At 43.4% G+C, this 16,547-nt stretch overlaps 1 protein-coding gene across 1 annotated transcript in view; it reads left to right on the plus strand.

Annotated features, from left to right (window-relative positions):
- EHF (ETS homologous factor) overlaps positions 1–9,633 on the plus strand; it is a 64,144-nt gene extending 54,511 nt beyond the window's left edge. Inside the window, exons 8-9 of the mRNA XM_080395419.1 lie at positions 2,406–2,601; positions 3,389–9,633. Of these exons, the coding sequence (XP_080251545.1) occupies positions 2,406–2,601; positions 3,389–3,488 (296 nt within the window). The 3' untranslated portion in view covers positions 3,489–9,633. The remainder of the gene's footprint in view (positions 1–2,405; positions 2,602–3,388) is intronic.
- The last annotated feature ends 6,914 nt before the right edge of the window (positions 9,634–16,547 follow it).

Below are 16,547 nucleotides of genomic sequence, written 5' to 3' on the forward strand. Positions count from 1 at the left end.
TTAAAAGTAAATCCCCTTCGGGAGAGAAAAGGAAGCATTTTGAAAACAAAACTGGTTAGATCCTTATTACGATTGAATCCTCCAAGGATCTGACTGCTTGTAGTAATGTTTTCTTATGCTATTTTTGACTCAGTGTTGTTATACTTTTCAAATTGTTTTTTATCAGTGAGGGCTTATGGGGAAGCAACCAGAAACCAGTTGCCTCTGCCCTATGTTGAGCTGAGCTGGTGGAAGGGAGTAAAGGAATGATGAAGGTGACCTAGGACTAAATCAGGAAGGTCCGCGGGCATGGCCACGCTTGTGCCTGCACCTGCTGGGCGCAGCATGCACCAGAGACCCTGCTCAGCATCTCCTTGCAGAACTTCTCATGTACGGCATTACAAGCAAGCACCCGCCCCTCAATCCTGACACCTTCTTCTCCCCTGATATGACAGTCTTTGTACTCCTCTAATCTGCTTTTTCTGCTAGTTTTGATTGAACCTGACTCTGTAGAGGTTACCATAGTTGTGATTTCTGGAAATAGTTCCACTAATGTACTTTACTGAGATTTTAATGCTGAAAATATCCTGTGTATGTCTTTTGCATCCCGTGTCATTCTGTCATTCCCTATTTATAATAGAAACCCCTAATATTTGTCCCTCACCACATTTTGTAGTATTTGATGTCTTCCTGTTTCAATATGGTATCCAGATTGACTGTCTCTTCCTGACTCCTCTTCTTAGCCTGCTCTGTGACTTCGCCCAGCCAGAACTCCTAAACTTTTTATCTGCACACATTATTTCTTTTCTTGTGTGTATATCAAGATGGCTAATTAAAGGGTTAGATGGGACTGGTCTGAAGAAACCTGCGAAGAACTGAGGTCACTTGGTTTGTTCAGCTTAGAGAAGAGAAGGTTGAGGGGTGACCTCATCACAGTTTACAACTTCCTCAAGGAGGGCAGCAAGAGGGAGGCGCTGATCTCCTCTCTCTGGTAACCAGCAACAGGGCACGAAGAAATGGAATGAAGCTGCATCAGGGGAAGTTCAGATTGGACGTTAGGAAAAGGTTCTTTACTGGGAGAGTGGTCAGTCACTGGAACAGGCGCCCCAGGGAAGTAGTCAGAACACCAAGCCTTTCAGAATTCAAGGAGCATCTGAATGAAGCTCTTAGTCATATGGTTTAGTTTTAGATAGTCCTGTGAGGAGCAGGGTGTTGGACTCTATGATCCTTATAGGTCCCTTCCAACTTAAGATATTCTGTGGTTCTAAGAACTCAATCACAGCCTTGGCATGTAGAAAAGGTCATCTTGTCATATTGGGCTAATCCCCAACATTTTCAGTTTCTTCAGGACTGCTGTGTCATCACCTATTGGGTATGTTACTGATGTCCAGATAGACTAGGTCCACCACATTTTGGTGGTTCTAGAAAACAGTTATAATAATAAAGAAAAATATTGGATTAGTCGACTGAAATCTACTTCTACTCATGTCGCACTGTGTACCACTTTCTATTTACCTTCACATCTTTGACTTGCTTGTTTCCTTCTTAATTTGGTCTAAACCCTCGCATACTTTTGAAGTCAGACCAAAGGCCTCCTATCTTTCTAGCCTGCCTTGTCACTGTGCTTTTTATTCTCCATCATAAACTACTACATCTGACTTGCTTATTTAGTCTCTTTTTCTGGTGCCGCCTCTACAGCAACTGTGAGATGGATTTGTGTTTAAAATGGGAGGTATGCCTGTTGAACTTAGAGATGTAGTTTTGCCTTTTCTGATACCACGGTCAAACTTTTTTACACCCTTTTCACATACAATTTTGGCTAGCCAGCTTTTTCACTATCCCTCTATTCATTCTATGCCTTCTTACTTCTTCATGTATACCTAAGAGACCTGGGACCAAATACTCATTAATGTGGAATGGCATTTCACCTCCTTTGCCTTCCGTCTGTCTTTTAAATGCATGGAGATTCAGTGCCTGCTTCACAATTATCTTGGCGTTTTCACGTACCACATGATAATATCAGGTTACATGCCATGCTGTAGAAGAATATCAGGAAAATGAGCAAACGAGATGAGGGGAAGAGTTAAACATGTTATCTTCAGGGCAGAAACAGTGCCAAAGGCAGAAGGAAGCAGTGAGTGGTTTGGACTCTGCTTCCCCTGGCTGCTGGGGCTTCTACCTGCCTGCCACAGGGCTCAGACTGCCAAAGGCTGACGCTCTCCTCCACCTCCACATAGAAGGCTGTCAGCATTTTTTGCCTATATATCTCCGAGGTGGGGGTCCTGCACTCCAGGAACTATAGCTTGTCCTGGCCGAGTGGTCACTGCCTGTAGATGACATGCTGTAAGAACATGACATAAAAATAGCAAGCATAGCCTGGAGACCTCTTTAGACACTCCTTTTTCCTGCCCCCTTTCCTCTTTCAGACCCTCGAGGAACTCATCTTTGGGAATTTATTCGAGATATTCTTCTCAATCCTGAGAAAAATCCAGGATTAATCAAGTGGGAAGACCGGTCAGAAGGTGTCTTCAGATTCTTAAAATCCGAAGCTGTGGCTCAGCTCTGGGGAAAGAAGAAAAACAACAGCAGCATGACTTACGAGAAACTCAGCCGGGCTATGAGGTGAGCTGAGATGTCGCTGTAGGAGACTGGGACATGTAAAGAAACTACCTGAATGGAGAATCTGGTTGACTTTTAAAAATGAACTGTCAGCAGCACCAGTTGCTTTCTTTGACATTTGGGGGTCTCCCACTAATTTTGAAATTGTAACACTGTGTTCTTCTTTGCCTTTTCTTTCCCCTGCTGTTATATATATATATAACACATACATTCTGTTGCTGTCCACCCGAACAACCAACGTCAGAAAGAAACATGGTTGTAGCAAGCTGAAAGTTCATGTGCTACTGCTGATCAGGGAAGGCTTAAATGGCCCAGTAATGTCCAGATACCTTGTTATTTCCAGCAGCGCTCAGAAACTAGACATATCCCCCACCCATTATCTTAAAATAGGTTTACAAATTGTATGTGAGAGTTTTCGTTGCTCTTTGCTTTAACACTTGGAGCATTTTCCTGTCATCTATGAAAGTTATCATTTTAAATGGAAGCTGAGATTCTTTCCTGGTCTGATTTCAGATCCTGGCTTATCTGGACAAAACCCCGTGAAATCTCATGAGTGTGTGATAAATATAGCGATATGCTATGACCTGAAATATGGTGAAATTCAAAATAAGAAGATAATTAATATTAAGTAAAAAGAAGACTTCAATTTATTCTTCTCTATCTTTCAGTTATAATAATCTTAGGTATTAAGACTTTTCAGCTAGCTAAGTGATTGCCTATTTGGCAGTGGCCTTTTAGGACCGTAGGTGAATTTAATCTTCAATCTTTTTCTATGTTTTTATTTTAACAGATACTATTATAAAAGAGAAATCCTGGAGCGTGTGGATGGTCGGAGATTAGTATATAAATTTGGAAAGAATGCCCGTGGCTGGAGAGAAAATGAGAATTAAATATGTCAAGAAATAACATTTAAAACACCTGGATGTAAATATTCAAAGACTATTTTCTTATATTTATGTACCAAACTGGGGTGAAAAACCAATTCTACTTCTGTCGGGAAGAAGGAGCATTATCATTATTGGTGTTAAAATTATTTTATTTGAAGTATGTCCTGTATGGGGAAAAAATGTACACAGTTTTCTGTGATATAAGTTAACATTATAGAATTATGATTATTTTTCCCTTCTTGTGAAGTTTTTCTCTTTTTTTAAAATCATACAGGCATAATGTGATTTATGAGTCATGCAAAGAAAGGGAAGGAACAAAATACTAGGGCATTTAGGGAGTAAGATAATACACTTTGGAAGGCCACTGTAAGTGGAGGAAAAGTAAAGCATCTCTGAGCCAAGTAGTCTTCTTCCATAGTCAGCTGGTTTATAGCTTTCATTGGCCAATATCATTTGTTCCTTCCCTCCTCTAATTTCTGAGTAACACTTTGCTGGCTTCCAGTTGCTTTTGTTGAGTCAGAGAGTGGGTTCCTCTTCAGTTAGCTTATCCCAGCCACAGAGAGCAGTGGCTCTGCAAGGTGGCTGTCAGCATTTATTTGGAGAACCCATACTACCTCCACCACTGGGACCTTCTTTTGTAGGCAGAAGTTTAGGACCTGACCTTACCTGGTACTGTGTATCCTCCCTAATCTCCAAAGGGCATTCAGCTCATCCCAGGAAAAGGGCTATACATTTTTGAGGTGAACTGCAGAAAGAGTCAATCTCGGGGACCAAAAGCTATTGAAAGAAGGTTGTTTTCTCACTGAGCAAACTTACTAAAAGGCACTGGTTTCCCAGTAGAAACACTAATACTCCTCCCACCCTCTTGTACTCCTAATTAAAGCATTCAAATCCATGCCATACAAAGTAGTGAGGGGGTGGGCAAGCAGAACATTTATTAATGCCATGGCATGAGGAAGCAGTCTCCCTTCAAGTCGTTTGGTCCTCCTGGCAGATCAAGTCTCACCTGGACAGATAATTTCAAAAAAACTTTGAGAAATGCAAAGCTCCATTGCCTGTAATATATGAGTTCCCTTTGCTTTTCTCAAGTCTAACTCTATATTGTATTTGTCAGCTGTGCTTGGGATTCTTAGCTGGAAAAAACCCCACCAACACAAAGACCCTGAGAGTCTGGGGACATTCAGATCTCAGTCAGTATTTTGGGCTCATCTCTAGAAGTGCAATGCAGAGACTGAATGTTTGTTGGCAGCTTTTTCCTTCTCCAAGACACAAATGCTTCCTGCTGGCACCAAGCACACACAGAACATGGGGAAATAAAAACTAGAGGAGGCAGCACTTCACTAGGTCACTGAGTATGTGAGATATGGCAGTTGAGAAACAGGATTTTCTTGGTGATGTTAACAGAGGTGAAACCAAGATTGATTCCAACTCACTTTTTCAGGGATGGGGAATTTGGAAAACAATAACGGGGACTGAGAAGTCCAGGAGAAAAAAAAAAAAAGAAAATTAAGAATATTAAATCCATCCAATAACCATTTCCTCAGGCATCCCCTGATCCCCTAATCAAGATTAGCCTGAAATGCAGCAAGGTGCAGCTGGAGGTTGTAGGTTATTCCATTTTTTGTTTGTCTTAAAAGTTAACAGAGATGAAATCAAGAGACAACAGAAGTATCAATATAAAGGGTATCAAATGTGCTTAGCAACAATTTGTAAGCAAACATCAGAGCCTAGCTTGTTATCTACACATGTAGGGCATGTCAAACAATAACACCTCCTCCTACACTGTATGCCAGAGCTGTCACCATCAATTACCCATACATGACAATTTTTACTTTTCATAACCTGGGTGGAGAGAGGTTCATCTTATTTACAAATCAAATAATAAGTCTCTGTACTTCAAAGCATTTTTTTCTCTCAGTCTCTTTCTCTTTTTTTTTTTTTTGGACTGACTGTGCTAGCCTTGCTTGCTTTTGCGCAACTCAATAATTTCCTTTTTTTTTTTAGCTTGATTAGCTACATTTCACTTCCTTTACCATAATTTTGTAGTTCATATAACAAGAACCAGGCCACCAGACAAGGAGAACATCTTCACTTTGCTCCAAAGACCATTCCTTCCCCCCCACCCCATGGTTATTTGCAGCCCTTTGCTCCATGCTCTTCACCACCACCCACCACTCCCAATCCACACCTTGGGTGAAAATCTGAAACGAGTGGAACCATCACAAATCTGCAGTACTGTTGTACCTTATCTCAGGTTACCGTGCATTGTACAGCAACTGATTGTAGTACCTTCATAAAGCTGCTTTCTACCAGATCTCTCAACAAACTTCTTGGGAGATAAATGAACTTGTGATATACACGTGTCACTGCTTGGTTACTGAGCAGCAGCTAAACCTGCTTTTAAAGGTTGTGAAGGCTAAAGCTTTATTTAGAAGCATACTGTATAAATCTGGAGAGTGATTTATGCTGGGGTGCAGTATAAATGCCAGTCTTCCACTGTCATGTCTTTCAGCACGTGAAAATCATGCAGGTTTCTGTTCCCACTCTGCAGAACTTTTCAGACTATGTACTTGTCATTCAGCATTACAATAGCACAAAGCTGGAATAGAAGACGGCCAACATTTACTCTCTTTTACAAATATATTAACCTTTGTGTAAGACAAACAAAAAGGACTGTTTAAAACTACAGTTCTTGCCAAGGACAGATGCAACCAAACAAAGGGAGTCTTTTTACCAGACCTAACCAAATGGAGAAAATGAAGAGATTAATGTTTATGTAAATTACTATTTAAACAAGAAGAATTTCTGATTGCTCTTTTATTTTATATTTCAGAGGCTGAGCAATCATATTTTTAGATGTATCCTTTAAATTAGCAGCTGCTGAACTGGTAGCACCGTGTGTATAGATTTTCATTGTACCATAATTTTTCATATGTATAAAGCTCTAGAAAGGAAAGTATATTATATTTATATAGTTACAAGCAAAGTGTCAAAGGTGTTGGCATGAGCACTCTCAAACTATGTTTTCTGCACAAAATTAGAGCAATTTACTCTAAAAACATCCTGAGAAACTGTATGTAAGCTGGTGAACTACACAGACATTAAAATGTTTAGTTACATTTTCATCTTTCTGCAGCACGTTGCGTAATTCCTGCTTGCTTCTCACAGCATCATCTTCAATGTATACATGTGGAAACAAATCCGAGTTAGATATTTCACTATTGTCATTGTAAACCTCAGCTTGGAGACGATGTATCACAAAATGGTTCTAAAGGCTGTTTCTATTTTTGTGGATATGATATAAATTCAAATAAAACACTCATGAAAGAAATTTTCTGATGAATGTTCATCTTCACTTTTTTATGCCTTGAGATTGGAAGTGACTTCTTTCAATATTGGACAATATTTCAAGATTGGCGAAAGGACTGATGTAATTACCACAAAATCCAATAGCATAAATTCGCTGACATGCTGAATAGCCCATCTATTGTGAAGATACTGGATTTCCCAAACCTGTTTTATGTCTCACAGGCCTCGCTGGAATACTTGATTGTGTCGACACAGCTAGATTGACTTTCTTGTTCGACTGCTAAACTGTACAAAGGTCTTACTTCAGCACTGATTTAACTTCAAGCTATTTTGAAGTGTGTGCAAGGGCTAGGCTGATTAAGGATGCCATTACTCACACTGAGCATTTCCTTTACTGAATCAAAGCAGCTGAAACTATGAAATCCTGTCCTTCGTGTTATTTTTCCATCTAAGAGGTGGCTACAAAAGTGCTCAATAAACAAAGAGAACATCTCTCCTGATTTGGTCTGCAGCTTGAGGGAAAAAGGTGAAAACCCTAAAATTAAGAGAAAGTCAAGGTGGGATCGTCTGGCATTTGCACTCTGGCGGACTGTGGCTGTATCGGTGCGGTGCCTGGACCTGCCGTGAGCCAGCCTGCGGCCCCTGCCACCACCTCGTGCGGTGTCCCTAGCTGATGGGCAGCGCGGGGCACCACGGTAGTACAGTGTGGCACATCTGCTGCGGTGACTTGTGCCTGTCGCTGTGCCAGCATGTCTGGAGTTGGGTTTGATTCTCAAACTGGGAGCTTCACTGCAATGGGACACACCGCACTGTCATCCTCTATAATCTGCAAATGTGCTTAATTTTAAGCAAGCGAGTGATTGCACTGCATTTGAAATTATGTATATGGATGTTTGAGGATAGTGACTTTGCAAGTGTTCAGTCTATATTGAATCAGCCTAGATTCAAACCCAGAATTTCAAGGGGCTCCAGCATCATATCCACCTAAGTAGGAGAATATGTTTGAATTTTAAATAGAGCTACAACCGTCATGTTTAACGTGCAAAACCAGGCCAGTGCCCTGAAAGGGTTGTCATAGTTTGAGAACTTGGGAGTCCCAAGCCAGGTTTCAAAAGGAATTGGAACCATATTTTAAGCAAGTTCAGACTGAATTTTAAATAAATACACAGCTGGTTATTACAGTAAATGGCCAGGCCTTTCGTTTCCAGCAAGCTGAGGCCAATATTTGAGACGAATACAAACGAGAATATTATTTGGAAACATAGAAATAATGCACACTTAAAAAAACCCCAACTCTTTTTGGCTAAGACTTAAAATCAAGCAAAACTTCAGCTTTCAGCTGCATTCTAAGGCCATATGAAATAAAAATTCAAGGCAAAATTCAGAGTTTGCAAATCCTATGTAAATTGAGAATAAGTAAGAGGAGTGCTGTAAACAGAGTCTACCAAGCCACATCTAAACCTGATACAAATTTGTGGGCATGACTGCATCAAGGACGAGTGAGAACTGCTTCAGGTAAGTGAAATGTGGTACTGCAGAAAGATGAGCAATTAAGGGTTACCAATACTAATAGCTACCAAGAAGTGTAAGTGGGATAATTATAATAATTTGAAAGATAGATTATCTATCTGGGTTTTCAGCATTTGCTCCCTTGCGAATGGAGCTTTGCACAATGCAGTCCAAGTTCTGAGCTTTATATCAGCCAAGAATTTCCTCCAACAACCAGTCTTGCTGACTTTCCCTAGATATTGAGCTCCTTCAGTCACCTGACCGGTTTCAAAACATTAAAATGTTAGAGGAAATAATAGAGAAAGAAAGAAAAAAAAAAAAAAGCAGGAGAAAGAGACCGAGTAGTTGGCCAGGTTTTACTGCACTGAACAGTTTTGTGTGGAAATACAAAGCCTGTATGCACAGAAAAGTTGATGACATCCAAGTCAGTATTTATAGTCTTTCCATCAGAGGTTGGTTGCAAAAATTAGACATAAATTAGTGTTTAGAAGTCTAATTATAACTGTAAGGAGAACAAAAAATTAGAGCAATATGCCTATGTGCGCTGCATAATCTTGTGACCCTAAAAAAATATTTAATTATGAAAGTAAAATGAACAAAGCATTATTTCTGCTGAACAATTTCCCCCCTCTGTCTTCAGAATGGTATGATAGTCTCCTTTGCTTTCATCTCATTTTGAATTTTTAACAATAAGATTCAGTCTCAGCACAAGGAATGAAGAGGGAGACGGATGATCTGTGGTGGTGTAGCAGGTACTGCAAATCAAATAGGCAAAGTAAAGCTTCTTCTTCCTAAGTTTTTTGGTTCCTCATTCAGCATTTATACTGTTCCTGGGAACAAGGTGCTTTGTGTGAGAGTGGGGATAAATTTAGTCTAAATATGTAATGTCACTAAAATGAAAAGGAAAAATAAAATTATTTTTAAGATTGCAAATGTTTCTTTTTCTACAGCTGAGGTTCTAATGTGTCTGCTCCAGTCAGTTACTATACCACGTAGTATAGTTTTTCTTGAGACGGGACTGTTAACTTGAATAGCTACATCTGTTTTCAAAGGGCTGATTATTTCTGTGCGAAATTTGGAACATGATCAATTATTTACATTTTGATTTAAATAACTCTGTATTGTTTCTGCAGTAAAAGCCTAACACCAAGGTATATTTTACAAGAGTATTTTAATGTTCAAAAGCTCTCATTGGTAAATTTTGTTACTGAAAACCAAACAGATTTCCAACACAGCACAAAAATAACACAAAATAGAACAGGATGACAAAAAGTTGTCATTTTATTTTTAACTTTTGAGAAAAGGTTATGTAGTAACCTCCTTTTTGTCATTTTGTCATTTTGCACCAGCATTGTCATTGTGCACAGTCATTGCACCAGCAGTGAATCTGACTTAATGGAGTCACCCTTTAAAAAATATTATATATTTTCTATATCCTATTGAGCAGATGAAGACAGAGAGAAATTTTAATTACTGACAGCACTTGTTGAATACCTTTCTCTATAGACACATATTTGGGACATATGCATGCTGACATATCCTGGATGGGATGCTCCCACAGGAACTGGCTTGCCTAAATCTCTCAAAGAAATTGTTACATTAATACAATTCAACTAAAGATCTGTTAAGAAAACCATTCAGCAATGATAATGTAAATTCAAGCCTGGTGAGAAGCCCCACAGGTGGACAGACTGTCAAGGGAAGCTCCAGGAGGGGTATTGGTGACGCTTTTGTACTCCCCCAGTGACTCGCCTGTTTTAAGAACTTCCAAAGATAAACAGAGTGGTGAGCACCTTCAATCATGAAGCTCAAGACTCTTTGAAAATCCCATGCTCACTATGTTGGCATCACTAGCTCAGCATTCAGCTGCCCCTCACTGGAAAGTTTGTTCCAGGTTGAGGTTTTTCTAGGAGAACCCTGTTAATGAAAATTTCTAGGTAAAAATCAACCGCACCTGGCAGTTAGAATTGTATTTTGCATAAAGTGTTACGGTTCGCAAGCAGATCTGACATAAGCAATTACAGCTTTTTATTATAATTTAACTAATTGAGATCTGCCCCATGAATTTTACATCCTGATGGATCATTGCTGCTGCCTTGCTTCCCGCCCTGTCTACCACATCACGTTTCACTGTCAGCCCCAGTGCGTGCCCCTAACATCTGTCTGACACGGCGTTTGATCTGAAGCATTCCTTCGAATGCCAAGTGGGAAAAGGGGAAATCTGGGCTCAATCGACAAAAATCTCAACACTGCAAATTGTTTTGCCTCTCAAATCTTGTCAAGGGGAGACAGGCTGTGCCAGAAGTGCAGTTTCTATTCCTAGAGCTGGCCTGCAAGGCCCGCTCAAGAGCAACACAAAATGTGCTTTTGCCCCATGACTTTGCACACAGGATTGCTGCATATGCAGTACTTCTTGGCCATGGGGAAGCAGGAGCGCTTCATAAATGTGTTTCAACTGGTGTTATATATTCTATGTGTGTCTTGTACTTGATTTTTCATTTGTATCTGAGCCTGCAGTTTTATGGCACTCAAGATGTTGAAAGAGATTCTGCTCCTAGTGATTTAGTTCAAGTGACTTATTAAGTCAATCAGATCACAAAATGAGATTAGCAGGTGGGCTATTTATTGCAAATATCATTTATGGTGAAAATCACTTCATTTCCATTGGCAGATGCTTCTTGACTGATCCCAGATTTTTACATAAGTATAGGATACGCACTAGGATTTCCTCATTTCAGGCTATGGGTATTTCAGTGAGGAGTGAATGACTTTTCAAGCAATGATCTCATTATCGGTGACACATCTTGTGAATTTTGCAGAGGAGCAACCCCTCCCTAAGCATGGTGCAGAGACCATCATAGCACAAAGGTTCTCTGAAAGCCTCTTTCTTGGAATTGAAGGTGTTCAGGGGCTGACCACGACGCCTTATAACCTTTTCTGAATCTTGAAAACTTCGGGCAATAATCTGACCTGCAGCACTGTGTGGCAAGGAATTTATTGTGCTTCACAATTTTCGAGGGAGGGCTGCAGGATGGCTCCATAGCAACCAAAAGGTGAGGAAAAGTGCTGCACTTATGCAGGCTGCAGCCTCTGGAGACTGTAGGATTCACTGTGTACAGAGATTTAGTGCCACAGTACACCCTCATCTACCAGGCTGTGGGTCTTGCACTTCTCAGATATGCTGAGCAGGTGTAGGCTGAAGATTTTTAATATTCTTGGGGGAGCACCCCAAATGCCATGACTGTGAGCGCTTCAGAAAGATCAGGAGACTGATGGGACTGTTGAAGCTCCTGGAGGTGATGCTGCCATGAGGACTCTGAGATACAGCCCTCCACTGCAGGTCATGAAGTGTAGTTGAAGAGTGGATCCACCTTCTCCTTCAAGTTTTGCCAGTTTTGCTCATTGTCAGCTCCTGCCTCCAATCCTTTCCCTTATCCCCTTTTCCCAAGTAGGACAGATATAACATTGCACATCAGCAGGAAGAGTATGACTAGGGAAAATGTGGGCCCACTGCTGAATGTGGTGGGTGCCCTGGTGACAAAGGACACAGAGGAGGAGTTTCTGAATGTCACCTTTGCTTCAGTCTTCACTGCCAAGGCTGGCCCTCTGGTTCCCCAGACCGTGGAGGCAAAAGAGGAAATCTGGAAAAAGGAGAACTTCCCCTTGGTCAAGGAGGATCATGTTAGAGATCACTTAAGCAAACCTGACACCCACAAATCCATGAGCCCCGATGGGATGCACCCCCAAGTGCTGAGGGAGCTGGCAGATGTTATTGCCAAATCACCCTCCATCATCTGGGAAAGGTCATGGAGAACAGGAGAGGTGCCCGAGGAGTTCAGTAGTCAAAAAGGGCAAGAAGGACGACCCAGGAAACTACAGGCCATGAACCTCACCTCCACCCCTGGAAAGGTGATGGAACAGCTCATCCTGGAGGTCATCTCTAAGCATGCAGAGGAAAAGAAGGTCATCAGGAACAGCCAGTGTGGATTCACCAAGGGGAAATCATGTCTGACCAGCCTGATAGCCTTCTATGATGGAATGACTGGCTGTGCAGACAAGGGGAGAGCAGTGGATGCTGCCTACCTTGACCTCAGCAAGGCTTTTGATGCTGTCTCCCATAACATACTCATGCATAAACTCAGGAAGTGTGGACTAGATGAGTGGACAGTGAGGGGGACTGAGAACTGGCTGAATGGCAGAGCTCAGAGGGTTGTGATCAATGGCAGAATCCAGCTGGAGGCCTAGAGCTAGTGGTGTTCACCAGGGGACAGTGCTGGGTCCAATCCGGTTCAACTTACTCATCAGTGCCCTGGATGAGGGGACAGAGTGTGCCCTCAGCAAGTTTGCTGATACAGAACTGGGAGGAGCGGCTGACCCACCAGAAGGCTGCGCTGCCATTCAGCGAGACCTGGGCAGGGTGGAGAGCTGGGCAGAGAGGAACCTCACAAAGTTCAATGAAGGCAAGTGTAAGGTCCTGCACCTGGGGAGGAACAACCCCACACACCAGCACAGGCTGGGGACTGACCTCCTGGCAGGCAGCTCTGCCGAGAAGGACCTGGGAGTGCTGGTGGGCAGCAAGTTGCCCATGAGCCAGCAGTGAGCCCTGTGGCCAAGACGGCCAGTGGGACCCTGGGGTGCATTAGGAGCAGTGTGGCCAGCAGGTCAAGGGAGGTGATCCTCCCCCTCTGCTCTGCCCTGGTGGGGCTGCATCTGGAGTGCCGTGTCTAGTTGTGGGCTCCCCAGTTCAAGAGACACATGGAACCACTGGAGAAGGTCCAGAGGGCTACAAAGATGATTATGGGGACTGGAGCATCTCCCTTGTGAGGAAAGGCTGAGAGATGTTTCTTCATAGGAGAGGTACATGTTCCATCCCTCTGACTATCTTTATGGGCCTCCTCTGGACCTGCTCCAACAGGTCCCTGTCTTTCATGTACCAAGGACCGCAGAGCTATATACAGTACTCCTAGTGGGGTCTCACCAGAGCAGATTAGAGGGGCAGAATTACTTCCCTCAAGAGACTGACCATGCTTCTTTTAATGTTTCCCAGGATACAGTTGGCTTTCTAGGCTGTGAGTGAGTGCACATTGTTGGTTCATGGCCAATTTTTCATGCGTCGGTACCGCAAGTCCTTCTTGGCAGTGCTGCTCACAATCCCTTCATCCCCCAGCCTGTAGTGATACTGGGGGTTTCTCTGACCCAGGTCCTTGCACCCTGGAGAGGGTCCAGCAGAGGGCTGCAAAGATGCTGAGGGGACTGGAGCATCTCCCTTGTGAGGAAAGGCTGAGAGAGCTGGGCCTGTGTAGCCTGGAGAAGAGAAGACTGAGAGGGGATCTTATCGATGTCTACAAATATCTGAAGGGTGAGCGTCAAGAGGATGGGGCCAGGCTTTTTTCAGTAGTGCCCAGCCACAGGACAAGGGGCAATGGGCTGCAACAAGAAGTTCCTTCTGAATGAGGAAGACCTTTACTTACTTACTTACTTACCTTACTCAAAGAGGGTGACAGAGCACTGGAACAGGCTGCCCAGAGAGGCTGTGGAGTCTCCTTCTCTGGAGACGTTCAAAACACATTTGGACTTGACTCTGTGCAACCTGCTTTGGGTGAACCTGCTCTAGCAGGCAGTTTGAGTAGATGGTCTGCAGAGGTCCCTTCCAACCCTGACCATTCTGTGATCCTGTGACTGTAGTCTTACGCTGTCTAAGATCCCCTTATTTTCAAAGAAAGCTTAAATAGACAGACAATTAATTAAAAAAAGAGGGGCAGGGGAAACGCCTTGATTTTCATCCTTCTCATGGCAGATAGAATCATAATGTCTCAGGTAATTAACTTTGCCTAAGATGATGATCACTCATTTCAGGAGTATATAAAATCTATGAGTTGCGATGTGAGGCAACCGGCAAGTCTCCATGCATCCTTCTAGCGTTCCCTCTGTACTCTTATATCTCTCTTTAAATCGTACCTCCTTTCCTGGGGGAAGGCTCACCAGAGCTTATCAGATTCAATTACTGCTGTTTCATATCAATGTTCTCATGTGAAACCAGAATACAAATAAGTCAAGACTGCCTCCATACCCCTGAAGAATTACAAATGCCAATGATTCACCAGTTATTCATGCCAAACCAATATTTTTCAGCATTTTATTGTTCATGAGTGAAACATTTCAGCATGTTCAGGCTGAAATCGTTGGCATGCCAGGAGGCATCTAATGGCAATGGGACTCTGTGCGGGGATGCACAGCATGTTCAGCAGCCATCACACAACCACATACAGCTTATGGACACTCTGCTTTTCCGGTAGGTTTGGGGGTGAGTGGATAATAAAAGGTGTATTTGCATTCAAGGAAATTTATAGTTAGATGATGAAGCTAATCCAACTATTACCTTTCTGCCACTGGAAGAAGGACACGCTTTGCCCTTCCACCTCCCCAGACTTGCCCTCGACACAGCTTGGCTCCTGCCCACTGCTGTGACCCCTGCCCAGACACGCCAGTCCCCACGGCTCGGGGGCTGCGCGATGCCCCTGTGAGCTAGTGTGCTTCTGCAGAGCTCTGAGCGAGCCAGGCAGCTAAAGGGAGCAAAGCACCCCGCTGCGGCAGCCCCCTCATGCCCACCGCTGCCAGCGGCTGCAGGGGGCTGGCAGCTTGCCAGGCGGAACAGCTCTTTCGTTTTGCTCTGAAAACAGAGACTAAGGATGGCAGTGCTGAAAATGCAAAGGATCGGAGGACTGCAATAAATTTTGAGGCTGAGAATCACCCTTTGGCTCCCTAAAACCTAAGGTCACTACTTCAGTAAAGTAATCCCCATGCTGGGCTGTGTGCCTGCACCGGTGCGGAGCAGCCCAGTGCTGTCAAGTTTAAGGGGGCAGAACACAAAGACCCATTGTCGGTGTCCCAGGATCTGAGCAAGCGCCACCTTGTCCCAGGTATGTTTTGTTGCCATGAAGCCTGGTCTCCATGAACAGTTGTAACGAGACCTGCTTTTTATCTTTTATTCTATCAAATGTAATTTTTCAATACACATACAACAAAAAGTTATCTGCTGGAGTTTAAACTCCTTTTTTTCTGGTGTGTAGAAAGCATTTGATTCACTATGCACGGATAACCCATTTGTTTATACTCAAGTGAAGAACAAAGTCAGCTAATAAGCTTTGCTGTCACCCTTAATAAATGGTTTCACAAGATAATAGCTCCATGTGGCTACGCCCAAGGGCCATCAGCAGTTTTAAAGCCTCTTTACGTTTCAAGGAAAAGTCACACTGTAACAGCCAGGACACTGTGGGAGAAATAGTACAGACTGACACTTTTTTTTTCCCCAGATGTGAAGGTTACGAGGTACAGGGAACCTGTGGGCAGGGGACCTTTCGGCAGCTCCACCAGCCCAGAAGGGCTGTGCACCAGCAAGCCTTTCTGCAGCCGGGGGGAAGGCAAGGCTGGAAGTGGGGCCTTATCAGATGTGTATTTCCCAGCTCAGCCACCACGTGAAGCACCTTGAGCTTGATTGCAGGTTAATTTAGTCATCGCTTGTTTAAGCTGACTCGAGGTCCCTGCTGGGAGGGAGGGCTGCTCTGGCTGCCTGGTCCTGTTGTTCTGTGCTTGCTGGTGCCTGGTGCTGGCCCCAGTGCTGCTGCATGGGCTGGCCCCGCTCACTCACAGATTCCCAAAATCAGTCCGAAGTGAAAAAGGGTAAGTTCTTTGGTTGGATCTGTGCATCCTGAGGTCACAGGGTCATCAGTCACAGCCCAAGGGAGAAGGTAGAAACCTGCAGCCAGAGGAGCAGGGGGTGGTGGCTTCCTACCCCTTTAGCAGCTGTTTCCAGTTAGGTCAGCGTGAGCCAGTTTATGAAACCCCAGGTGATCACCTGCTCTGCAGAGAGGGACTCAGCGGGTATATTATGCTCTGGCAAATAAAGCAATGCTTTTCCTTAGATTTTCTATAGTAATGAAATAATTCTGTGTTTTACTGTGTGTTTGCCATGATGTTTCTTTGGTCTTAAGAGTGCTTTTGTGCACCTGGTAAAGCACAGGTCTCCAGGAACTGGTGACACTGGGGTGTGAAACTGGGGAACTGCCCCCCACCCCCTCCGCCCCCGATGTAACACAGACTGTGGGACTCCAGGGTGATTGCAAGGCTCCTCTGCTAAGCGGCAAGGATGAGTTTGTTGAGGAGCTAGTAACACAGGGTGTCAGTTTGGGAAAGATACCTCCCACCAGTGGATGTCCTCACAGGATGGTAAGGAGGTCATATGAG

The sequence above is a fragment of the Falco punctatus genome (genome assembly GCF_963210335.1).
Source record: "Falco punctatus genome assembly, chromosome: 7".
NCBI classification, from domain to species: Eukaryota; Metazoa; Chordata; class Aves; order Falconiformes; family Falconidae; genus Falco; species Falco punctatus.